The following is a 27,338-nucleotide window of genomic DNA, read 5'->3' as shown; positions in this document are numbered from 1 at the left end:
GTATCTTCAGAGCAAAAAAACTAATTCACATAGAAATGTGTGAAATGGATATGACTGAAAAGAGAAGAATGATCATGCTCTCTTTAAAGAAAAAGTATCCCACTATTCAGTTTTTAATGTTTATGACAACCCATACTCATTTCACACCACTTGCTCTTCCTTTTTCTTAGCACTTAAAGAAAACGTGCTAGACATAATCAGTGCTAGCAGATAACAAATGACAAAACACTAATATTGAAATTATTGCAGCACATTTACTAACTCTTCTGTAGCCTCTGAACTCAGATGATGGGTTCCATTACTTCTGTATCTGTTATGTGGCTTAGTCTTCAACTTCAATAGAAGAGAGTCCTATTTTAAGTAAGACTTGGGAATTGTCACTTCCATTTGCCTGCGGACTCTCAGTAAGAGTTCAGGCTAAAGATGGATACTTCATGCTCTCACTGTGCTATTTTCAAAAGATTCCTTTTTTGCTTCTTTAAAATCAGAGGCTGCTTCTTCAGGTCCTACCTCTGAAATGCCTCAGACTGTTGGAATACTCTACATTTCTGTTCTTATTTAAAACCTGTCTTACATAGCACAGTCCTCTTTCATTCGCCTTAGGTAAGAGCATTTAAAACACACAAATTCTCTGCATTTCCAGGTTGCAATCAGCATGTACAAAGCAAAATAGTTGAAATTCTTCTCCAAAGATAAGAATTCATGGAGTGCAAACAACACCTGTAAATGCAATGTTTTTAAAATATCAGAAGACATATTACATAAATAAAATCTGTCTTTTTTAAACAGAAGACATTTTGAGTCCTACTTGGTAACTGACAAACCCCTAAAATGTATATCCATACATATATATACATACATACACACACACACACACACACACCCCAGCCTTCCAAAACTTTGCAAATCAGGTGCTTGTCTTCCTTCAAAGATTTAAGAAGATAAAGAAACGCACATGAAATTACATGCTTAATTTGCTCTTGTTGTAACAGATGAATCATGGAACCAATTATTTTCACATGCAAATAGACAGATCTGGAGGAAAGAAGAGGCAGGTGTTTTGCATCCACAAATCACCAACTAGGAGAATGCAGCTAAGCAGCATAGTTGTCACTCCATGACCCAAGGTGGGGAACCCCTTCCGTGCATGCCCACGTATATCCTCCAGTACACAGCTCCTTTGTTGGTGGTGGTGATTTTTTAAAGGAATGTTTCATGTTGAATGAAGACAGTACTTATAACGAAAAGCATCAGATAGACCTGTCTTTAACGTAAATATCTTGATCTTGAAACCTTTTAACAAAAAGTCATGTACCATGTTATAAAACAACATGCACCCATATGTAAGGTTTAATAATAAACTAAAATTACCTTCAGTGTGCTCGGAGAAGTAAGCTTTCATGTCCACTGATAGCAATAACCTAAGCTCCTTTGCATTGCATCAGAATGATTCGTACTCTTCTCTACAGCCCTGTACTGTCTACTGCTGCAAAGAAGGGGCACAAAAAGGCCAAGAGACTCAAAAGGAAACCAAATTCCCCAAAATCCTGCTTGCTTACTTAGCACCTCTGCTATCTAGACACAGTAAGCACCTCATATTTAACTGATTTCGCTTGTAGAGTGGCCTTTGAATTATCAAACAAAATAAACCTTGCCTAAAATTAGTAAGGAATGGTGAATTGAGAATATTTGCAAATAACACTATTAGTAAAAATAGCTAGAGAAAAAGGACAGAAAAGCTGTGAGGTGTTATTTAATGATGAGAACAAAGCTCACTTCAAGAGTGAGCGGTTTGTCTTACATGTTTCCTTGTTTCATACACTACAGCAAAGGCAAAGCAGTTACTGACCTGACCTGGTATACTGAAATCTTAATTAGAAAAAGAATCACACACTTCTGTGTGGAATTCAAGCTTATTTTAATATACTGTCTTCTCCTCTTTTGCCTATATGTTCTGCAAATTGGCTTGTAAGAAGAGACAAACTAATGCCTTACCAGGGAAACATTATTTATTGCTAATATTAATACTGTGTCACTTGAGAGTCAAGTGGACTTGAATCTTTAATGCTGTAATAGAGCAGAATGTCAGAGGCATAAACTTAATATATAAGCCTAAATAAATAAATAAATGCATTCAATAACATTCTCTGATAGCCTAAGATAAATTTACAACATCACTGTAACCATCTCAATTCTTTTGTTTAACCCATTTTCCCCCAAGTAAAAAGAACCATTGGAATTTAGTGGATGAGAGATCTAAATTTACGTTCTGAGAGCAATTTTTAAAAAACAAGTTTAAACATAGTCTGATGGTACCCTTGATTGGCACTTGCCACGTAGGAGAAATCAGGGGTGTGATGGAAGCCTATTCAGGAACTGCAGAAAAGGCAAAACAGCATTTCTATGTTTTCAGTCTCTTAAAAATGTTTTATTAGTTATGGTCTCCTTAAAATACATGCTCAGGGTACTGATTAAAAAACTATGTCCCTTAACAAAGTCTAGGGTTATTAACATTTTCATATAGTTTCAAAATTAGAGGACTGGCGGAGAATGAGGCTAAAACCCCTGATTTTTGTTTACTATATTTATCTGGCTGCAATAACTTCCACAGGTTAATACAGGACTGTTACTATGAAGGGTCCGTGTGTTACTGATATTAGATCATGCAATAAACAAACTGTAATTTCAGCTGCAGTAAAGCAAACAGCTTTATGTCCTGCAAAAAGGGACCTACAGATCAAAGTCCCAGCATTCAGAACTGATGTTAAAAGGAGCCTTCTTCTCAAGGATTCTTAGAATTTTGTGGTGTCCTAAAAGAGATAAAAATAATTTGGACTCCATATTTAAACTCAAGATATACTGATGAAAACTCAGGTTGCACTGGAAGCTAGCCAGACTTTAATTTCTGTCTTCAGTGTTAGCTGGAGTTCATTTTCTCAACCTATTTTCAGCTTTTACGCTGAATAGCATGGCTGTGAATAAGACTAAGTAGAAATTAGATCTTCAGTCATTAGTCTAGGTTGATGTAGACTGAAAATGCAGCTATGAAATAGAATGTTTTTCCAGGGAGATAAATAAGTAACTATACCTGCTTAGTTTTTGGTATCCTGCAGATGTACAGACAGACTCACTCTGTCAAAGATGAAGCTTACAACATTATTTTAGTCAGTTAATGTACAGTGCTCTAAATGAGAGAAACACAGTGACTATAAATAGTCGAAAACAAAAAAAAAAAAACCCAGAAGGCTAGAAAGACTTCATGTATTTTGTTACTTGATATCTGTGGAAAGTACTGACAGTAATGTGCAAAATAGTAATAACAGTAAGAGACAAGATACACAAAAAAAATCAAATATTTCTATAACCAATAAAACATGCAAAACATCAGCAGTTACAGAATATATGTTAAAAGAAACACCACATAGATCTCGGGTACAGAGGTATATCCTCCTCGACCTGCATGCAGAAAGTCCATTAATATAAAATGGAAATGACATTTGCAGAGCTAAGGAAAATTATGCGCAATGAACTTTTTCTTGTCTTACACAAATTTTTCATTGAGAAAGAACTGTATAAGAAGGTTTTGTATAAAATCCCATAAAAGAAACCCAGGTTTTTTTCACTGATGCTGTTGGAGTGGTCTTTTGGGTTGGATGTTCTCTTGGTTTGGTTTTGTTTTCTTCCAGGCAAAGAAAGTTTTATTTTGGATTTTGTTTTGATGATAGCAGTTTTCTTCATTTAACAGATACAGAAAATCCAGCAGCAATCCAAGAAGAAACATGGCTTTTGACTGCAATATCTTAGCAACAGAGATATAACGTACTAGAAATTCATCCAGTGAGAAAAATCATCACTTCGTTTGCTTTTAATTTGCGCGTATTATGAAATGAAAAAAAAAATCCCAGTCTACATTGTTCCACAGGGCACCATGATAGTCCTGTCAGTACATAATAAAGTAAAAAATAACAGCAAAGCGTTTACACAGAGGGGCAGTATGCAGCTTGACAGAATGTTTTAAGTAATTCCAAATAGGGCACCTGAGCAGAAAAAGTAAGGTCATTCTTCTTCCCTGTTCTATTGCTGTGGATAAAATAAAAAAAAAAATCAATTTGCAGACTGTCATGAAGGCAGACTTGAGAGACACGGCCAGCATTCATCACTCGGCAGTGGATCCAGACCTAGCACCTGGAGAACATACAGGTCCATTTCTCATCACAGCGCCTTCAAGAACATCAGTTACTTAGAGGAGATGGTTTGAATAACATCACAGTTTAATCTGCTTAGAAGCAGATGGTCGATTAAAACACATTCTTAAAATCAACAGGAAAAATCAGAGCGAGATAGAAATGCTCCTAACAACAGGACTTGCAACAAAGCCACCCTTTCCAGCCACTCCTGTTTTTGTCAAAACTTGCCCGACACACACTTACGTAGCTCTCACCAGCATCTAGGGAAGCTGCTTATGCATGAAAGCACAGTTTGTTTCTGATAGTCTCAGTCAAACTTTATTGAACACAGCATTGTGTCGGACAAGCCAGTGTCAAAGGCACTCACTACAGGACGGCGTAGGTACTGAAACGAGCACAACAGCTGTTTAAGGCTGTGAAAAGGGAAGTGCCGTGCTCAGAAGCGGTTTAGCCAAAAATTAATTCCCTTTCCACACTCCTCGCAACTGGAACTAAAGCAGTCCTCTCCTTTCAGAGTCAGGCCAATTTTTCCTTACAGGCAGACTGTGGAGGAGATTTATACACCCCAGGGAACACAGGCATCTCTGCTCCAGTCACGCTACCATATACCTTCTGGATCAAGCACAGTCTGAGGGCAGTTCAGGCTTCCCTAAGGAGATGGCCGCGCTTGCACGACCGCCGCGACAGAACGCAGGAAACGCCACCTTAAGCAAACCCTGCAATATCGGTTTGCTAGATAAGCTACGGCTACAGAGCACGTTTTCATGCCTTTATATGTTTTGTCTTAAGATTCCTAGCTGTAAAGAAGTTCTATTTTTTTTCCTCCTTGATTAATGATAACATTAGTAATGCACCGACTGAGCTAATTTTGGTTAAGTAACCTTCTTAATAAATTCAAGATATTTTTGTATTTCCTCTCTTCAGAGAAAATAATCTTGTTACATAATTCTCTTTAGATTTTACACAAGCCTTCTTACTTGCATTGTTTTAAAGAGGAAACAGTGCAATGTTTCAAAGCTTTCTAGGCCAGACCCACAGCAGTACTTGAGCCCCTGTTCTGCACCCGTCATAATCAACAGGAGTGGAGCCCACAAATGTCTTGAAGTCTCCAGGTCTGAACACACGAAATACTACACAAACTCTAGTTCCGTTAGTCTCTAAGTATATTAAATATTATGCACTTAATAAGGAAATTGAAACTACAAAACGATTTAATTTCTAAATTGCATTTCAAATTTGCTTCCTCTATTATTTTCATAATCAGCTTTGGAAAATGACTTTTTACAACTGGTGACTAAACCTTCTGTTCAAGTAAGGTCAAAGTTCACAATACAGAAAGAAATTCAGCAGTCCGATATTACTAGTTATACCATAAATAACATAAAGAAAACAAACAAAATTAACAGAACATACCATGGAAAAGTTATGTTTTTCATCAAAATTTACATAGCCATTGTCATACTCCTTTAATACAATAACTTCAATACGCTATTGGTGTAACAGCTTTCTTCCTGGTAGTTACAAAACATGAATTATGCAGACAGAGAAGTGGTTTTTGAAGTGAAAGTCTTGAGTTAGAAGTTGATTGACTCTGCAGTCGAAGTTATCTAACCTGTTCATTGCATTACAGTAGCGCCAGAGGCTTTGTTTATTTGAAATATAACTATAAATTGCATTTCAGCTAGGAAAAAAAGAAGAAATACTAATTTTTAAAAGCCTGCTGATGCCTGACTGGCCTGTCTGACAATCACAATACCGGGAATGCAGCTGTAGTAGAGAGTAAGAAATAAAAACCATCTCATGGCAGTTACGGCAATTACCAGTTTTAACAACAGCACTTCTCTTTGCCCGTACAACCCTCTCTCCGTTATCACTGCACCTTTTCCTGAAAGCGGGCATGAGGAATACTTTCGTTGTTGTTGCTTAATTAAACATATGTAAAACATCAACAATATACACTGTGTGTATGTGTATGCGCGTGCACACGTGCGCACATTCCCATACCTGCGAGCATGAGCAGAATGATTGGAAAAGGACAACCCTGGAAGAAATTGCAAGTATTCACGTATTCCCCTTGCTGAAATGCAGTTTAAAACAGCAATACATTTACTGTTATCACCTGAAGTGTCTGGCCGAACCGCTTCAATGGAGTGGCCCGCACAGGAGGAATGAGGCTTGCTAGTGATGTGACTCTAGAAAGAGGCTTGACTCGTTTGGTGCTCGGTTCCTGCATTAGGGGGAGGAATAGAGGTGGGGGGGGGGGGGGGGGGAGAGGAAAAGAAATAGAGAAAGATAGAGCATGAGCGTAATCAGATAAACACTGCTGCCAGTTTTGCTGATTTTTCCAAGAAAGCATTAAAAAAATTAGGGTAGTAAATAAACAACGGCAGTTTCTCATGCTGACAATGACAGATGACTTCTGGTTGCTACATACAGATCCTGGAAACGGTTGAAATACCATGTATTCGGGGAGAAATCGACATGGCTGGGAGCAGGGGAAGAGAGAAGGGTAAAGAAAGACAAAAACATGTTATTACACTAACTCAGTTTTAAAATAGAGTTTTTCAGCAGTGCTCTGCAGCTAATGCATGTTACGATAATTTGGTCATTGAAAGGAATACTTTAAAAAAGAAAAAATCAATATATTTCTTTGCTTTCTGGCACCATCAGCACATGATTCTATATTCAGTTAGCTGTATTTCTTTCCAGAAAATACAATTTAGACAGAAACCTCTATTTGTAATTGTCCTTTGAGTGTTCCTATGGAACATAACTATATATAAAGGCAGATGAATATATTAGTGACATTTTTACACACATTTTATTTTTGCATAAAATAGAAAGCAAAATTGGAATAAACAAAAATATACCATAAAACATTCAACTAAAAGTATTTATGAAAAAAACCATTTAACTGCTATTATGCTCCCTTTTAGTAATACATAAGCACCTCAATATAATACAATAATATGCCAATTGTTCTGCAGATAAAAATATAAACAAATATCATAACACAAGAAAAAAGCTATTATAAATACATAAAAATAGAACAGTTACCCTTGGCTTCCTAACCTCCATCTGACATTTAACGGATCTTGAACAGCACATGCAAAAGGCAACTTTTGACAGAAAAAGAGCCAAACCTTCCAAGTGAAGTTAAAAAACCCATCCAACATCATATTTCAAGGAGATCCTAAAGCAGTTCATCTTTCTTTTTCAGCCATGCTTATAAAGTTTGTGTAGGCTTCCTATGCCTCCAATTTCCTAGACATATCTTTAAGAAAATGCATCGTGTCTACTATCCTTTTGTTCAGAGATCCAAATCCTTCCGGAAATAATGCAGATTTGTCATCTTCTCTGGTACCAACAGAAAAAACAGAAAAAAAAAAAAAAACCACCTCAGCAGCAACGACCGTGATCTGCATTACTGGCAAGAACAATTCTCTTCCACTAGTACAGCAACAGAGGAAAGGTGAGAAGCAGCTACATATTTAATTTACTTCTCAGCAGGCAGACTTGGAAGTCCATAAATGTCTCCTGAAATGAGGGACAAAGTGTTAAACCCTGTAGAAAAAATAATGTATTCTTCCACACACGAAAGCTAGCATTAAGGCATTTTAGCAGCCTAAATCAAGCTGCACCCTTATCTTCATCACTGCAAGTGCACTGCAATTCATATTCCTTCCTTTTCAGCAACCATCTCTTTGACACAGGTTTTTGATGGAGTATTTTTTTTTACGTCATTGCAGCACCACCAGCATACTTATCTCATTCCCCCCCCCCCGCCCCCCACCAAAACCTTTGAGCTTCCACCGTAAGTCCTCTCTAACTGCTCAGTCATCAGCTGCTGCTTTTTTATGATTACTCAGGACGCCAGCCCTGCCGCACAACCACCATGCCAGCGCTCAGCCTGCTTGCTACCGATCACGCTGCACTGCAGCGAGCAGACACGAAGCGCCAGGCAGCGAGGCAGTCAGTCGCTCTTCTGCCAGCAGCACGGCTTTTGCTAGCAGCTTGTGCTCTGTATTAGCAGCAGAGCTTATTTGGGCGTGAGTATTATCTCCAACACGACTAAAGCAAAATCTGGTGTTGAAGGCTGTATGAACCTTCCAGAGACCAGGGAGAAGGGGACTGTCAGAAAGAATTCCCCTCTCTACTGCTGTATCCCTTCCATTATCTCGTAACTTTGCTAGGTGTATGGTCTTTGGTCAAAAGACAAAACCGACGTAAAGTACGATCTGAGCTATGCTTCATAGTCATACTTTGTTTGAAAGTTAAAAACTCCCCAGTCTGAAGGACCTTTTACACAGATATTGTGATCTGTTCCTAGCTCTGCACAAACACAGTCTTTCAGCCTAACTCTTAACAAAACTATGAGCCCAGAAGCATTTAGGTAATTTTCTGTGAAGCCTACTGAAAACAAATTAAGTTACAAAATTTAATATTCACTGCATATTTCACTGCATCTCTGCAGCATTTCATTCAAGTGCACTGCAAAAAACCTGAATGAATCTTCCCGAGTAGTGTTTGAACCTAAGCATGAATGGCACAAGGTGTGAAATGAGCCTATCCTCATTTGAATACTTCCATATACTCGCTGTGTGCCTGCAGCTGAAGTTCATTAAAGTCTGCACAAAGCCTGCAGTCTAAGCACTCAGACCGGGAGCTAATTTGCTCTGCTGTGTGGGGCACATAAGCCTCCGGCAGCTGTGAAAATTGATGCACAGCATCAAATAACCCTGGAAAAAATTAGCCAAAGTAAAAAGAAGGAAAGTCACCTTTTTTCCCCTGGAGAGCAAGGAAGAAGGGAAGAAAAGAAGTATGATCCTCCCCCCCCCCCTTTTTTTTTTTTTTTAGCTTAGAGAGCCCAAAGAATCTCTGAAACCTCTGCTTTCTCCTAGCCAGGCTCTTCCAGCAGCTGAAGAAAGTTAGCTAACATGTTGTGCGAAGGCATGCTTTCAAAGGTCCTTTCCCTTCTACCACGACTTCCTATTCTGTCTTCCTCATCTAGTGCATCATCCATTCAGATGTCACCCTGAACAATCTGATCAGAATTCAAACTAGTACATGTAGTTCAAACGAGGAATTCAATCTTATTAAGAGAGATCAGCATTATTACTGAAATCTTTCCAATACAATTATTTAAGATAATGAATCAGTAATTTCAGAAGACTTATTTAGGTCTGAAAATAAAAAGCTTGTTGGTCTGAAGCTCTTAATTATGGGAAAAGCTTTCTGAATACTCCTAATGTGATTTTCACCCTGCATTAGAAAAAATATGTTCCATTAAGATACCTCGCTGTAAGTGGAAATACATCTAACCTTAACATTTCAGGTTTCATCTCCTTCAGAGAAGTCTAACACTGAGAGCGCTCAACACTGAACGGCCCTTCGTAGCAGAATGATAAAGTTTGTGCAGGTCAGGCTTTGACTCTACACTGAAAATATAAGCTACCACAGCAATTCTAGAACTGTAAGTTAGACATACTGGAACTTAGCCACTCTTGTAGGAGTGTCACAGTATTCCTGTTGCATCATCCACATCGATTCTGCTTCTCCAGCTATCCGCATGGCTTCTCCAATCCAGTGACACACAGAAGTTGAACAGACTACTAAGGCCAATGGTCTGGACAGGGAAAAATTCCACTAGCAAACGTACAGACGGAGAGTGAGTTTCAAACAGATGGTTGTTTTCCAACCAAGGGCTCTGTTCTTGGAAAGACAAATGTCTGTGAACAGATTCTGCTCAGTGTCTCGGGGTAAAGCAGAACTGGACTTGCACATTAGTCCAGTAAGATCATGGAATTGTATTCCAGATGCTGCTTCCAAAATCTCTCTCTCTCTCTCTCTCTCTCTCTTTTTTTTAAGAATAAACTGCTTGTGGTTAGGAATTCATAATACATGTGTTCCTTATTTTACTGCTATACTGTCTCTGACAATATCTGGTCTTCTAGTTAACTGGAGGTCCCACAACCATGAAATCTTTTTGGGTATGAATCTAAGCACATAGGAGCTCAGAAGAACTGTGTGATTCTAGTGTCTGTCCAGCACAAAGAGGCTCCAGAAGGGACATATTCTCCAGGAAGAACGAACATTAGACTCAAGATCTGCACCTCTGAGCGTATGCCAAAGAATCAGAGATAGCCAAAGTCATCAATCCTTCCTCCCTCTTTCCCACCCCTCTCCGCCAGTTCAGGGAACTTAGACACAGACGGCATTTAGGGATTTAGTGGCTGGACCCACTTGCAACAAACTATTACCTATCCAGACTGGGAACTGTGCCAGGTTATGACAGAGAAAATTCAGGAGTTAGAATGGTTTGCCTGACCTTTTAAATTTATTATTGGTATTTAAAAAAGCATTTCAGAGTTTTGAAATCAAACTAAATGTTGCAACTGTATTTTCAGAGTCATGAAGGCTTCCTAAAACAGTAAGGGAAGTAAGTCAGAAAACAAAAGATCCAGACTACAGTTTGGCAAAGTTTCCAAAATGTAGAGCTGGTATATGTGAACAAGTGATGTTAATCTAACAGTGCTTTAAATTTGATATAAGGCTAAATAAAGCTGAGGGAAACATGAGTGCAGAAACTTCAAAGGCTAAACAGTCAAGCGAAGTCAAATTAATACCTGACTAGGCTACAACAAAGAGCAGATGGCTTTTGGAGGGAGTTGCATATTTGAACTCGAGATGACTTCAGAAAGATTTGCATATTTGAATCCAGTGAGCAGAGAATAAAAGCTGGAAAAGATTGTGTATATATACATCTTCAAAAAGAACTCTTGAAACTCAACAAATGGAAAAATAAGCAAGTCTGTGTGTCCAAAATCTGGATGGTTCTGGAAAATATACAGTGGACATTTCAAACAGCTGCTACATCCTTCTGCAAGAGTATATTTATATCACATACTTTTCTGGGGAATTCATAGGAAGGAAGATTAGAATAACCACAATGGCATAATCAGTCAAAATCATAGAATTAAAAAAGGAAACTATTAGCTAAGAAGCTAGTTTAAAGATGTCATGTCACACCAGTCTAACTTGGCACAGAGGACCCAATGCTCTAGAACTGCTTCTTCACTGTAATTTATTTTGTAGATCCTACGTACGTTTGCATTTGTATTTCTAGTATCTTCTATGTATTAAACTCTAACCTTAATTGCTTCAACTGCTGAATAAGAAGGGAAAATTCTAGCTTTTAACGTATAACCTTAAAATCTCCAGAAACTAGTATTCTGCTGTTGGACAGCTGGGAAATATATACAGCAAGTGGTTTCAGCTATAGTTCTACCGGGATGCAATAGAATAACTTCTGCCAACTCCTTCTTCAGTAAAACGCAAGTCATTTCTTTTCCCTGTGCAACTGAATGCAAGTGCTGCTTTTAAAAACTGTGATAAGGTCATTTCAAAACAATGGCATCTTGACAAAAAGATAATATTGGTGTCATTTTTTCAGCTCCATCTAATACATACAGATCACTGTTTAAAAGCCTGAATGGGTGTCAGCCATTCCTGGGGGCACACTAAGCATTCAACACAAACTAAAGCATGTTAAAGCAAAGATCCTTTGAAGGATTAGGCACTTACATTAGCTGCAATTTATTGACAGCTAAGTTGATGTTATTGTTTTTCCTCCATTAGTGAAACCAGCACCTAATAATTGGATATATTATATCCAATAACATAATACATAGATATGAATAGCTAGGGGGAATCTAGGGAAAGAGGCTAAGACTTCTTACGCTCTTCATCCACAAAGCAAAATGACTCTATTACTAGTAAATGTAAAGAATGGAATCTCCCCAAAGTTCAAGGTGCCTTCCTGTCAGAGCATGTTAAATTCATTTAATAATATTGATTAATTTTCTATACAGTGTCATTGCACAAGACCACCCACTGCTTAATTATCACACTTTCATGGATAAATTACTCTAGCAAAAGACTGATTTTAATTTTCTATCAAACAAAAGGAAAGGAGACAAAAAGAGCTAGGCCAGATTCCCTTCTTATTGTCTGCAAAGAAACAATGGCCTGGATAACACATACTGAAGAACACAGTAGCAGGCTAGGTGCCATGTAATAGGTCTTCATTTGCTTTAGTACCTCATTTCAAAGTTCTTTCGTTCTACGCTTTTTGACCAGTGTAGCCACTGATTTCCTCCCAGAGAACAGTAAAAGCAAGTATATGTGCACTGCTAGTATAATTGTTTTTCCACCTGACTACGCCATCTCTTATCAGCAGTTTCAACAACAGACTACATGTCAGCGAACTGGTGCCGATTTTGACAAACAAGGGAAAATATTTCCCTGAGGGGACATTACGCTTTTGTCTTCAGCCTGTGTGCAGCACCCCTGTGACTATACTGTGTTAATTTTTCTGACTATTTTTAAAATCAAACCCAACAAAATCGACTTGCAGGAATTTTAAGCCAACCCAGAAAATAAGCAGTAACTGAAAACTTCTACAGGAACTTAGCATGTTAGAATATTAAAATTCATCCCAATTACCTTCAAAAGCAACCTAAAATTCCCTCAATTCACATACAAAATAGCTGAAATTAGCAATGCTTGCTAAAACTTCCTTAACTTTTTAGCGTCCATCTTACTAGAATTAAAAAAAAAAAAATCACAGAACCAACAAGTTCTGAAATGACTGTTCAGAGTAATAATTCTGGATTTCCAGTGGCTAACTTCACATTTTATCAAAAAATATGCTGGTTATTCTTTTCCTTTTAATACGTTCTCGATTTGTAAACCTAAAAAAACAGGTATCCAGAGTATTAATACTGTTCTATGGGAACATTCATTAGTGCAAAATGTTTTAATTGAAATTAGACTTAAAAGAGTTAACAGTGTAATAAATGGAAGACCCTATAAATTGAAACTGTACAGTAACTTTTTTTCCAAACATAATCCACAAGCAGTGCCAGAAAACTAAAACAGAACCGCTCTGTTTCAGGCTTCACACTACTGGCTAAATTTCCATTCTCCTACACTTTAAAAGTTAATAGTTTTTAGTCAACTTTATATGGGTAAGTCAACATTTGTGATGGCAGGAAGCCCAACATTATTAGACTGCTACTAGTTAAATTGGCCTAGGATTAAACAGTTCTAATAAATGCCCCCAAAACATCGAGTTTAATAAAAAATCTTATTCAAGCTCTGTTCCACAGGATGTTATCAATATTTAATCTTCAGTAGGATAAAAAACAAACAAACAAAAAAAAAGACAATCAAGAAAAAGGTTAAAATAAAAAAGAATGCATGTTACACCAGAGTCTCTTAATACAACAGACAACCTAAAAATAAATTAGGCAACGCATCTCGGACTTTTTGCATCTTCAGAAAGAGGCAAATCTAGAACTAGTTTTTCCTTGTGGAAAGGATTATGCTCCATAATAAGCAGAAGCAGGTTAGCTAACTACAAGATAATAAGTAAGATCCAGCCAGGATAACAAGTGATGTGGGAAAATAATGCTGTAACAAAACCGCTGATTGGCTGCTCTTACCGAGCTGGAGCAATCTCTGGGCCAGCACAACATTCCCAGGGGCTACTGCTGCTAACCGAGACCTTGTTTTTAATACTTGAAAAGGCAGAAAGTTTGCCTTTGCTTCATGATATCTTAGAAATATTCTGACTAGGAAATTCATGAATATTCACTCATCTAGAATTGCGGGTCATGGTCAAGAAAAATAAAGTAGATGAGTCTGAGCTCAAAGTATAGTTATCTAGTGCAATATAGAACTATAATCATTCACAAAAAACCATCCTAAATCCTGGGAGAGACATCACAGTACCAGCAAAGCAAGAAGTTACTAAAGAACTGAAGCAAATTGAGACATAAAGGCAACTTGAGCAATCAATGAAGGCTGGTAATCAGTGACACAACTTCTGAACTTTCTGTCAAAACGACAAGTTCTACCACTCGAGCTCTCAGGTGGGGGCAAGGAAGAGCTCTGTTACTCCTCCTCTGCCAGTCTCCACAAATACAGTCAGCAAATACAGCAAAAAATGGACACACTTAATTGTACTATTATAAGGAGGTGGATCCAAAATGATAGCTGAGTGCAATTAAAAGTCTCATAGAAAAGTGGTGAAGAATCCCCAGGTGAAGAAAATAAACTGAAGTGTGCATCATATCATTGCATTATGTGTTTCATCAAAGACTAGCTTCTTCCCACAAAGAGGCCACCGTTATTAGTCCCCACCCTGAAGGGCTCGGATCTCGACTGCCACATGCTAGATGGAACCACTAAAGTGTCAGCAGCAAAAGGACAAGTTGCCTCCAGCCACCTCAGCTGAAAACTCATTTCTCTCCAACATCCAGATACCAATAACTCTACCAGCAGTAAGGAAATGAAGGCAAATTAACGGAAAAACCTACAAAGTAAGGTGAATTAACATGAGTAACAGAAAATCTGAGAAACCCAGACAACTAATGTGGAGTTGATTAAATTCTGAATTTCCTCTCATTAAAAACTGCTTGTGCAGACTACTTGCAAAAGACCTCTTCCATTCAGGAAGAAACTGGACATGAAGCTGGAGTGCCCGTAAACAAACAGACATCGTACAGTGAGTTACTAAATCACAATATAAAAGCAAGCTGTTTGTTTCAAATTGCTGTTAGGCAGAACAGCTCAGCAGTTCCAAGCGCGGTGGTTTCACACGTTTCTGTGCTTAGCTCACTGCAACGATCGCACGCGAGACTACAGTTACCTGAAGCATACCAAGACTGCAACTCGCTGACTTTTCATTAAAAATGGAGAGATAACAACATAAACTTTCATGAAGATTAAAAAACATTCATGACTTGCAATTTATCACAAAATCTTTTGGCTCCTCTCCTTCTGGCGCCATGACCGTTCCTCCTGTTAGTGTCTTGACCTAGAGGCCTTTGGGTCAGCCTTCACGTACTCCCCCGCTGTTGCCACTTGCTTGCTGAATTAAACACGGTCCCGAGCACGAGGCATCCTAGACATTCCTCTGCACATTAATAAGTCAGGATATTAGGAGACAACAAGGCCAGACTGTGACCAGCTCTCATTCCTAGATCTAAGATGTAAGGAGATGCTGAATAAACTATAACATACTGGAAGTAGGAGGGAATTCTGTGCTACTGTTCCACTTTAAAACATACAATTGTCCCAATAACTGTCCCATAATTTCAGTTAGATTGTGATACAATCAATGCAAAACAGCAAAGTTTCAAGCTAAGCCTGAGGCTTACAACAAGGAAGTCTCTGCTCCAGTTCTCGCTCTGCCCCTTGCTGCCCCAGCGATCTTGAACTAGATCTATTTCACCTCCATTTCCACCTCCTGCCCTTCCCGGCAGAGACAGTAAAACTCTCCTACCCCACAGGATAGCTGTGCAGATGAAGCAGTTTATGCCTGTGCAATGACACAAGAACTAAGCTTGCTAATACGAGTTCAGAATAGATTTATTTTGCTTATTCAAAAAGTACAGTCACAAAATGATTTTTTTTAAACAATGTGGAGCTGCTATGAACACAGCTACAAGAAAAACGGTAACAGAAATTCCACAGGTGACAAAGTATGTTCATGATGCAGTGAAAAAATCGCCTTCTCCCAAGGTAAACAAAAAATCTGGCAAGTCGCACTTCTTTTCTGATACTGATATTCCTGCTTTTTCACAGGCTTCTCTGAGCAACTTAAGGGTACTGCTTCACTGTTGAAAGCTTCCAACACTTAACAACAAAAAGTTTTTATAAACTCTTTATATCACTAGGTTTAGTTGACTTAGGTGCTAACACATAATGTATAAAAGGCTGTGCCAGCAGTACATGAAAATTCTTTGCTACAATTGCTGTTTAATATGTCCCTCAAAGCTAACTTCAGTGAGGTACACAGTAGACCTCAAACACTAAAGCAAGGTGGGGAAGCATTACGTTGGATCCTGCACACTGGAATAGGAGAACATTTTTACTCTGAAGAACGCATGACCTCGTTCCTGTGACATTGAAGTTGTTCTATTAGTTTAGGTCTTTTGGGAGGTGGGAGCGTAAAACTTAGAGAGCGTGGAGAAGAAAACATGTTTGGAATGGTTAAAGATTGCACAAATAGTTGTTAATAGTTATCTGAGAAATAGATACCTCATTTTACCACAGAATCCAGTCCTCATCTCCTTTTTATTTACACAAAATCGTACAAGTGGAAGAACTGGAGGTTTAAGAAGGAAAATCTTTTTCTAGTATGGATTTTCTAGCAGCATTTGGATAGCTAAGCAAAGCTGTCTCCTCTCCTTGTTTGTGGTTATGACAAACATTTGTGTCTAAATGAGAAAGCTAATCCCAATCTTAAATGTCTTCTCTCTGTAAACATACAAGCCTTAAGGGATATCAGATTTATTACAAGTTAAGGAAGACGTTTTTGAGGGAGCTCCTTGTCAAAATAGTGAGAGTACATCTTGAACTTCTTGAACAGCTCTTGAACTTCGGCTTCTTCTAACTGTACTTTTTCTGTCCTTAACTAAAAGGACCGTTTACTTTGATGTTGCTCAAGATACTCAAAAGTTTTCATAGTCCTATCGTGGGCATTAAGTTTCAACTTAACCATGCTGATATTCCCATACATGAATGACGCAATTTCAAATAAACTCACTGTTTCACAACTACTTTTTTTTCAAATGTACTGTATTAATTGCATAATTTTTTTTTTCCATGTAGCATTTGTTAAATAGAGTAACTGCAAATTAGATTAAGAATTTACAAGGAGGAGGAGTTCAATATTTCAGAGACTTCCACTATATTATATTACTGGATTTCTTGTGATCAATAAAAGGTTAAACGGAAATGGTAAAAACAAAAACATTAAAGTTAAACAATATTACAGACATACTCTTTTTTTAAAATCTATATTAAGACAGAGGACTAGTTCAGTATTTACATACACTAAGTCCTACAGTAATCCAGTGATCCTGGGACCAAGCATCTTGCTTTTCCATTTTGTTTACCTTTGATAAGTAAAAAGTTTTGTGGTTTTCACAGAGGCAAATATCATATAACTGTTAAGATGTAAAAAGGAAATGCAACAAACCAAACACTGATGGTCAGTGAAGAACACCACTGACTTCTCTTGAAATTAACTTTTCGGTTTTCTGTTCCTTTTTAGCCACATTCAGATTTTCATTCCCATTCGATGGTACATACCCATCAAAACAAAACAAAACAAAAAAAATGCATCAGTTAATTACTGGAAGTCAGCCTTAGTAAAACTATGTCTGATCTCATGGTGTTCTTAATCATAATTACTCTGAACAAGTCATTATTCTGGTCAGCATATGAAGTCCGTACCAATGCGACTGAATCCTTGGGCTGGAGAATAGGCAAGTAAAAGCTACTGCTAAAGTTTTTTATATGGATTTTGAAACTATTGACAAAGTAGGAATCAGTGTGGTTTGACAGTTTACAGCAGATGAATGTAATTCTACTGATCAACAGTTTTGTTAAGTACCAAGAGCCAGATTTACAGAAGATCTTATTATTTTCCTGATCAGGGAATAAATGGGATTCAAGTACTTAGTAATAAATTTTTCTTTAGACTTATAGGGCTCTCTCTGCTCCTATTTCTTTAGACAGAACTAAGCACAGATTGAATCACTAGCCACAGTCATTTAATAAAATTCTTTCACAAAACAGGATGGACTGAGCTTCCCAGGGCATAAATGCGAGATTGCAGTGCAGGCTCAACTCTGGCTTCCTACATTAATGCCTTGCCCATGCCACAGACCTCTTTGGGTTGGGCCTGTATACAGAGCCTTTCTCAAATGGACACATGCAAGAAAAGAAGCTAGTAGTATCCTTTGTTGTTGTAACCATGTATTTTTACCACGTGCTTAGTACTAATTATACTTGTTGGATTATAATTAGTATATATAATAAACCAAACCTTTAGTACTCAATTATCCAGTCCCAGGAGAAAATAGTTGCAGAATTCAACACTGGAAAGAGTCTCTTCTTGCAGACATGTAAAACAAAAGGCTTCCTTTTGTCTTGAGGTGTCTAGCTCAAGCAACAAGTCTTCCAAAGGAAGACAACAAAAGCTTATCTTCAACCCTCCTGTAAGGAAGAACATTCTTCTTCCCACTAACTCAGAAGGAATAATTTTTTTGTGCACCACTGCATTCACAAGTTTGGCCTTTTAACATTTTTTAGTTTCAGGGAGACACGGGCCTAAGTCTGTCATTCAATCCTGAACGTACTGCTAAGTAGCTCATGCTTCCAAATATATTTCAGTGCAGATTAAACGTTCTTTCAGAACACACACATGAAAAAATAGTTCAGTCTGATTCTAGTCACACCATTTGTTCAGATTTTATTCATTTTTTCTTGTTAAGATATGTAAAGAAGTTGTGAAAATTCTTCCCTTTATCTCAGTTGTCATGTCTCTATTTGGTGGGCAGAGATTTTTCACTTGTTTTTGCAGACAGTCCAAAAATACTAAGATAGCATTCGCCTAAAACATAGTTATACCAAATTAGACTTACCAGAGGTCTACTTTCATTTCTGAAGGCTTTAGAATTTTACCCAGTAGAGGAATGATACTAGCATCTATAACAGCATGTCAGTGAAGACTGTGGAACGATACAAGATTTACAAAAGTATTTGGACTTATTACTTCACTCTGGAAATCATGGACTGCACTGTAGAATTTGTACAAGTTTCTAAATCTCCATCTCAAATCACTTCCTGACTGTTATACAACTTGTTATTATATAAATCAGCAGACACAAACCTTGTCATAATGATTTTTTTTCTTTAAAAATAAAAGGAAATCAGATAAGATTGTTCATAATGAACAACTAAGCTTTCCAGGCAACAAAGGCTCTATGATTAGAAAACTGCATGCATGTCTCATCTACAGAACATCAGCTGTATCACCACTGTGCCACTCTTCATCCTAGCAGATTGTGTTCCTCTGGGAAAGTGTCAGACTTAACGAATTATCAGTACTACTGTATCGGAGGGCTCCCTTATGAGCCTACTGTTGGATCAACATCTGTTTTTAGGCTCAGTCTTTCTCAAGCATGATATCTTATGAAGAACATATAGATTGATTTTTTTCTGTAAGTTCATAGATACTAATTGGGTTATTTTCATATGGACAACATGACAGGCAGAATCTCTCTTTAACTGCATCTAAGTATGTTTATAGTTAAAACAGACACAGCTCTGCGGTACCTTTCCTTTGGCTCTGTGCCTCAGCTGCCTGTGAACATACATTCAGTTTACAAATTTTGTACAGGAAACGAGTTCAATGCTGCCTTTGAGCATCATGCTCACCATATAATCATTTTATATGACCATTTAAAAAACACTGTATAATGGGCACCCAGTGGTATTGGGTATCCCAACTAACCCTACCCAGATCCATGAAACTTGTGAAATTTTATCTCATTAACAATAAACCATTGCTAAGTTCACTGTTTTGTTGAGCAGAACAGCTAAGACTCAGTTTTTGCCAAACTCTCGTAGTTGTTTGTTAGCATAAGGTTTTTTCTTTCTAGAACTGTGCTGCAGTACTTTATGTGGGGTATGCAAAGATGTATGTAAAGGCCTTATATATATATATATATTTATTTATTTATTTCTGTATTAACTCACTTCTCAGGTGTTGGAGTATTTTGTTGCCCTTACACTGAATTTAGAACGAACTGTGATGATTGTACTTTGACCACCGGCACACTAGTCTTCTCTCAGATTCCAGATGTTTACTATTTACATACAGTCTGGATGTTTTATTAGTCATTATTTTGTGACTGTGCTACTTCCACAGAATTTGCACCAAGGAAACTCAAGTGCAGCTTACACAACAGACTAAGTTAGGAAGCCTCTGTTCTGTCTTCTTTCATGCCACTGACTTGAGCCTCCAAAACATCAGTGGTTTTCAACTTGTGGTCTGCAGACTAAGTACAAGAATACCTGAGAACAAGTCTATTGTCCGTAAGCTTCAGCTTGCTGCCCAGAGATCTTCACCTGGCAGTTTGGGAAAATTTTAACAGTGTACACATACAAAATTGAAAACTAACAGCCCAGCTATTCAGCCTTTCTTAATTTCAGTTTCCATACCTCTGAAGTGTTGATAAAGTATTAATAAAGATAATTGTTTTGCAATTAGAGATTTCAAATGTAAGCATACCCATTTCAGCAGAAAACTTAATAGCATGTGAAGTGCTATCCTAAGCATGTTAAGTATACACTTTTCTTACTAGTCTCAGTTAAAATTAGTAGGCTTAAGTAAGGCACATGCTCAAGATTTTTGCTGAATTTCATCTCATATAAGAACCACTGATCCTCCAGAGTACATTTCGTATTTGTTCACAACAAATACTAGAAAATTATTATTTAATATGGTCAGAGGAAATAGTTAATAATTACAAGTTCTGACTTAAAAATAAAACCACACTGGTGTAACAGAAAATCTATTCTATTTCACACTTGACAGAAATTATGCAAAAATTAGCTTATTAATTAAATCAACCAACTTCACACATTAATAATTGAAACTAAACTCAGGCTTTCAAAGCCAAAAATTCATAACACACACATAAGCAAGCTAGCTTTCTGGTGTAGTAACACAAAATTGTGGTAGAAGGCGCCCAATAGCTTTATTTAGATCTGTAAATACTATAGAGTGCAAAGAAGCTAGAGAAGAAAAGGTTTTTTCCCCCCATATTGACAGACTTCAAAGGAGCAGGCTGCATACATCTATCCTTACAATGCCTTTCCCGAAGAGGTGTGTTTTTTGTTTTGTTTTTGTTTTTTAACTTCTGCTTCTTTAGCCAAAGTTTTGGAGTGGCAGATGATCCCTCCATACCCAACTAAGAGAAACAGAAGATTGCTTAAAAGTTTATTTTTCAGAATGCTAGAAGTCTATCATGCTCTCAGTAAACAGCATTTTTCAGCCTGAAAGTATAGGGTGCGTTTTCTTATTTGTATAAAATACAAAATGAAAGGTTATAAATCCCAAACAACTGCCCTAAGTAAAGCATTTGCACTTTATAATCTCAATTGATCATATCTGTTATTAGATACTCCCTCATGCTCTAGTCTTTCACTGAGTTTTGATTTTCTTCAAAATTTGACTATAATTAAGCTGTTCTTTCTAACTGGAAGAGAACAACACTCCAGCTTTGCTTATTTGACAATTCTATTCATTCACCAAAAGGAAAAAAAAGAACCTTCATGCACTAATCAAGCTAAACCCATATTGCTTCAAATATTATATTTAGTAAAACAAACACCCGTAAGTGAACCATTTGGTGCTTACCAACTTGCATTTTGCATATATGCACAAGAGCTGTTAGTTTTAAAAATAAGCAGTTGAAAAAATTTCAGTCTGGTAACTACAATAATTAAATCATTGTATGTAAATACACTGAAAAGCAAAAGTACAGTATGCTCTTATGTTCTTAATCTAAATACCATGATTAAACAAGGACACTTGGCTTGGGTTTCTTTTACTTTGGATCCATTCAGCTGCTGGAGGTAAGTAATCTTTGAATGCAGTTCCCACTGAACGCACACAATTCAGTAAGTTATCTTCAAGTTACTCAGCAAACAAGACTAATGAAGAAGCTATATATGTAAAGTGATAAAAAAATTCCAGAGAGAAATTTTATCCCTCCTCCAGGGCAGCTGGACTGAATACTTGAGGTCACCGTTTTCTTTCCAAAAAAGCACACAAAGCAGACTAAACATTAACCTAAAGTATCAAATATTTAAGTTTGCATGAACACAGCTCCTGAAAGGTTCAGCCATTTAGGAGAATTCTGCAAATGAGTAAGTTGGCTTTTGAGGAGTAAGTTTTTTAATGTCATATTAAAGGATTTTATGCATATTAAGAAACAAGGCAGTTAACCTGCTGATATGGCAGAGTGTTCAGTTAACTGTGTTATCAGAGTAATTCCTTGGTTTATTCCTGGTGGAGAAAAGGCACAGACACAATGCTTTAAAACACCCTTTTCCATACTCCCTCCCACTGTCACCAAAGCACATAACCAGTTCCTGCACTGAATGTAACAATTTGGAAGTAAAGGTTAGCACTAGAAAAAATCATCTATAAACTTAAAATTACATACTTAAAAAGGACCTTTGTCAATTAGCCACTGAAAAAAGTAGTACTAATTCCTTAAAACGATAACTGACAAAATCTACACTCTTTATGCCTTGCCTTATTCCAAACGAAAATCCAGCATCTAAAGATCGCAGCAGAAGATGCGTAAAACAAACCAGGTATCTATAATTAGAAACCTATTTTTAAAGCACATTAATCTTCCCTAATACAATGCAGACCACACTACAAAGAAAAATCAAGTTGCAACCATATCATTAGTAGATGAAGTACCTCTGTCTCTTTAGCTGGGCTGGTCACTGTCTGTACGTCCAAGGCACAATTTGCCCTCTTGACCGTGAGGTAAAAAGGGTAATCCTTGGCCACCATGGTGGCTGCAGGAGGAGTAGTTTCGGATGTCACAGCTGATTCTGTTCGAGTACAAAATATGAAGACAAAGCTGAGCCTCCCCCCCAGCACTCAGCGGTTCTGGAAGTGAAATGTCCCACGTCAGGTTTCTGATAGCATGACCTGAAAGAGCTCCTGCGCTTGAATAAGGGAGGAAAGAAACAAGCTCCTAGTGTCAGGCAAGTGTAACATGACGCTGCCGTTACGGACATCAAAATCCTCCCACAGGCAGGGGACGGGGCGGGGAAGTGGCTGAAAGCTCAGCTGAATCTGTGGAAAGGAGCAAGTTACGGTAAACTCACCCAGCAACCAGCAGAAAACATGCTATTTCTAGCGGAAAAGACATCTTTTTCTCTTTCCTGTAGCTTTACTCCCTTATTGATCACAAAGCACTATTATCATATATTGCAAAACTTTATAGCCGAATCTAGCACTCCTGTTTGCTCCTCACAGGCTAACTGCAATTCAATTACTATTTTTTGTTGGGCTTTCCAGGCAGCTATCTACCTGACAGAAGTACAGAGCTTCATGGCAAGGAACAGGAGTACAGTCCCCAACGGCACAGTAATCATGTCCCAAATACAGTCTACATTCCTGTGGATGCCCATAGCGTCTACGCTGTCTGCCACGCTCCCATCAGCAGAGGCATGCTGCATCGTGTTATGCTGCCACAACATGCAGCCGTTTTCTTCCTCCTCCTCCTCCTCCCCCCCCCCACCGCCCCCCCCCTTTTTTTTTTGTTCACCCACATTGTTGCTTTTTCCTGTCTGGCAAGCAGTAGCTTGTTTCTTGTGTTTTTAAAGCTACGCTCTGTTTCAATTGTTCAGTCAAAGAACTCCCTTGCCCTGCACCTTTCCCTGTAACAAGGTGAGAAAGTGAAAAAATGCCTTTGCCGAACATATTGCGTAGTGCACTTCAGTGTCTGTGCAGCCAGGCACGATCTGCTTGATGGGTGCCTTAGGACGAAGGTAGTGAACGTTTCCTCAAAAGAGGGAGGAAGCGTGAGGGGCCTTGTCTGCAATATGAGATCTATCTGACCAAAAGGGTACATGGGAGACAAGGAAACGGAAACTGTGACTAGGAAGCTGGACGGGGGGAGGAGGACAGGAGAACATTTCTAAACATTTTCAGCCAAAGAGAAGCAGCATAACTAAGAATAACTTTTACATAGTTTGATAAAGTTAACTTTGTTTTTAAAGGGAGATTGTATAACGGATGTTGCTTTACAAGCACTTACTTTCCTCAAGATTTTTAATCAGATAATAATGCCTTTAGAAGGAGTTTATTCAACTTGCAGACTCAGCTCTCATTTGAAGGCTTTCCTGTGATTTCACCAATATCCTAAACATATATAACGTCTCATACGCTCATTCTTCTAGTCCTTTTAAGAGCAACTAGAGTAGAGCCAGAGATGGCATCCTGCTGCTGGTTAAGCTGGTATCTCCAAGTTTTGAAGTAGTCTACTCATTAAAAAACTAAAAAAAAAAAAAAAACAAAAAAACCTAAAAACCCCCCACCAAATCCTGGGAAAGATCTAGAAGAAAGTTATCAGTACTTCCGGATGTTCAATTCTTCTAAAAGCAGAAGTGAAATGAACACACTTGCATGCTACGTGCAGGAGTCTCCCCCCCATCGCCAGAAGGATCCTGTAGGATTGGACCAGGTTTACAGAAGAGCAGAAGTATTGACGAGACATGGAACAGCTTCCTTGGGACAAATAATTAATCAGACAGGATGTTTCAGACAGGAAAAGAGACAAATCAGAGCACATATGATAGAGATCTACAAGCCATGAATGACACAGAGAAAGCAAACAGGGAATGATTGTTCATTGTCTTCAACTACAAGAAAAATGAAGTATTAGATTAAACCAGTTGGTGGCAGATTCAGAGCCAAAAAGGTGCTAATTCTTCATATTACATACAATATTCACATTACCTATTTTGTGTGTGTGTGTGGGGGGAGAGAGAGAGAGAGAGAGAGAGAGAGAGAGAGAGTGTACTTGTCACAAGATGCTGTATATATTGAGATTTACAGGGGCTCAAAAAGCAACTAGATAAATTCATGGATAAAATACATACCAAAAGCTAGCAGAGACAAAAATATCACCTCTGTCTCAAAGTTTCTCAGCTACAAGTTCTTGGATGCTGGGACAGTATTTTGGGGAAACATGACAGGCTATTTCTGTTTTGTGCTCTTCCGTAAGCATTTACTGTTGGTCACCATTGGAGATGTGATAGTAAGTGAGACAGATGTTTGATGTGGCCCCCTTACTTTCCATATCTCATAAAATATAAAAAAAAAAAATGTGGTGCTTCATTCAAAGACTCCCTTTCATCAGCATTTTGGGAACCACAAATTATGATTTCATTCACACAAGTCTGTAATCATTTTTTCAAATCCTTCCCCCCTCCCCCAGCCTTCAGTATCTCATTCAGAGGGTATCTTCCTCCTCTGAGCACAGTCTGATGGCATTAGACGCTTTCTGCTTACAATTCAAGCACATCAAAACACTAATACACACAGGACATTTAAAATGGTCAAGAAACCCCTGAAAACACTGCAGTTGCTTTGTTACCAGGTGAGCCCAAGAAGCCTTGATTTCAAATACCATCCGTGTACGTTTGCTCACGAGCATGTGCGCTAACACCATTTTTGAAATCAGCTTCACTTAAATCAATGAGACAAAATGCCTTCAAGGCTTGTCCTCAAAGCACGTCATTCTAATCCTGTAACATGCTTCAAAGCATAAGCAGCACTTCACACAGCACAGGAGCGTACTGGTTCAGAGATCGAAATGATGAACTTTGGTTTATACTTGCAAAAAAATGTGCTAAGAGAGGGATTCTGTCTTGTCTCCATTAATGTGACCAGCGGACTTCAGCTTAATGAAGCATTCTTGAAAACCAAGGAAAAAAATCTATTTTAAGAGGAATATAATTCTTTAACTGCTAAAAATAGGAAGGCCCTTCACATCATACAAGATTTTATTCTTCATGGAAGATAAGCTATAATTCCTTCCAACACCTATAACAGGATTTATTAGACTCTCTGGATGTTTGTTTATTCTAGCAGAAGTGTTGGAATACTGTTTTAGAACTGAAATCTGTACCCAAAATGCATTGATGAACAACACCTCATTTTATAAAAATAAGTATCACATTATCTGATGAAATAACACAGTGGTACAATTCCAAACAATTCTCTGGAAGAGAGAAACAAATTTGTCTGCTGCGTGCTGTGCACATTTCATAATCAAAAGTATACCAATTTATTCATGGTATCGAGTCCCATCTGCATTGTGCATCAACATACAACACTGCAGTCCATTCTGAAAGAGCTTACAAAACTTATTCTGAAGTGATTTACATATACATTTCATTTTTTCATTACCTTTAGAGTAGAAAGTGATTGCCCAGCAGTAGTAGTCATGTCTATGCTTGCATGCCTAAACAGAGCCAAAGATCAGTTCATAAACTTGTGAGTCTGAAAGACTCCCCAGTCAACTGCTATTAACTGGTTAGAAAAATGAAGGGTTCAGTGATGCTAGCATGGTTTCTAGTCAGATTGAAGCCAGTGAGTCCACGCATTCCAAAAGTTGTAATTAGACTATAAAGCCACTCTAACACTTTAAAACTTAAGTCTGAATTGAAAATCACTTTCAAAAAAATGAATGTTTTTAAAAAGCCAATGCTAGTGACTAGATTGCACAGCACGCTAGTGTATCTGCTTTGCTTTTTCTTTTTTTTTTTTTTTTTTTTTGGCACTTAGGCCAAAGGTATAGTTTAATCTGACAGTTTTAAGCCAGTTTTAAGCCAGTTTTAATCCTACTTAACTACCAGGGAGAAGTATCTAAACTATTTGGTAATTCCAAAAGTCCCTGCTCAAGAAAAGTGCCTGCTATCGCTGAGATGCTTCAGAGCTGAAGTTCACTGGCAGAGGAGTTCTGTGGTCGTCCAGCTCAGGCCAAAGCATTTAGTCACTCAGTTTCTGCACATATTCAAAACTGAATACTAAATTAAGTGTTGCAAAAGCATCTGTCTGGATGACAAAGTCCATTGAAATACTTAAGTTTTAGAAGCTTAAAACAAATGTGGTCAGAATTCCTTTTCATCTTATGCTAATCTTGAAGATTCCTACAGCTTTGGTCAAAATCATTATAAAATAAATTTGATGAAAGATTTCATAAAGGATTCAAAATATGATGGCAAAGAGCAAAACAAAACTGTTGGCTTCTAAAAAATATTTAAGAAGCTGTGATGATAAGCAGTGGAACACGAGACTGAAACATTTAAACTTAACACTTAAAGAAGGAAAAAAACCAAATAGAACGAAGAATCTTCAACCATCCAAAGGAGTTTAGTGGAACAAAAAAGCATCAGTTGCAGCTGAACTCAGCCCAAGGAAGAAAACTAACAAATAGATTGTTTAAAGGTTTGGGTTGGTGTTTTTGTTGTTTTAACATGATCTTTGCCAATACATTCCATCTGCCTTTGGGCAGAAACACAGAATCTGTGATTAAAAAGAAATATTTTGAGAAGTCTACACCCCGAACTTGATTACCCTCCTCCTCCTGATACACTGATATGACTACTTTCTCCATTAAAAGTCAAAATCTGGTTTGCAAAGCTATTTAAAAATACAAATCACAAATACAATTACATTTCTATAAATAA

The 27,338-nt window shown here is 37.8% G+C and overlaps 1 protein-coding gene across 9 annotated transcripts in view; it reads right to left on the bottom strand.

The window, feature by feature from the left end:
* ARHGEF3 (Rho guanine nucleotide exchange factor 3) overlaps positions 1-27,338 on the bottom strand; it is a 153,372-nt gene that overhangs the window by 17,647 nt on the left and 108,387 nt on the right. For 6 of the 9 annotated variants that reach the window (XM_068907578.1, XM_068907580.1, XM_068907583.1 and 3 more), the window contains one exon: positions 6,307-6,414. In XM_068907578.1, the coding sequence (XP_068763679.1) occupies positions 6,307-6,414 (108 nt within the window). The other 3 variants (XM_009688221.2, XM_009688220.2, XM_068907582.1) reach the window with 3 other exon arrangements.

Source organism: Struthio camelus, chromosome 14, assembly GCF_040807025.1.
Source record: "Struthio camelus isolate bStrCam1 chromosome 14, bStrCam1.hap1, whole genome shotgun sequence".
In the NCBI taxonomy this organism is placed as follows: domain Eukaryota; kingdom Metazoa; phylum Chordata; class Aves; order Struthioniformes; family Struthionidae; genus Struthio; species Struthio camelus.
The sequence above is the reverse complement of the archived record's forward strand: the minus strand, read 5'-3'. Positions and strand labels throughout refer to the sequence as shown.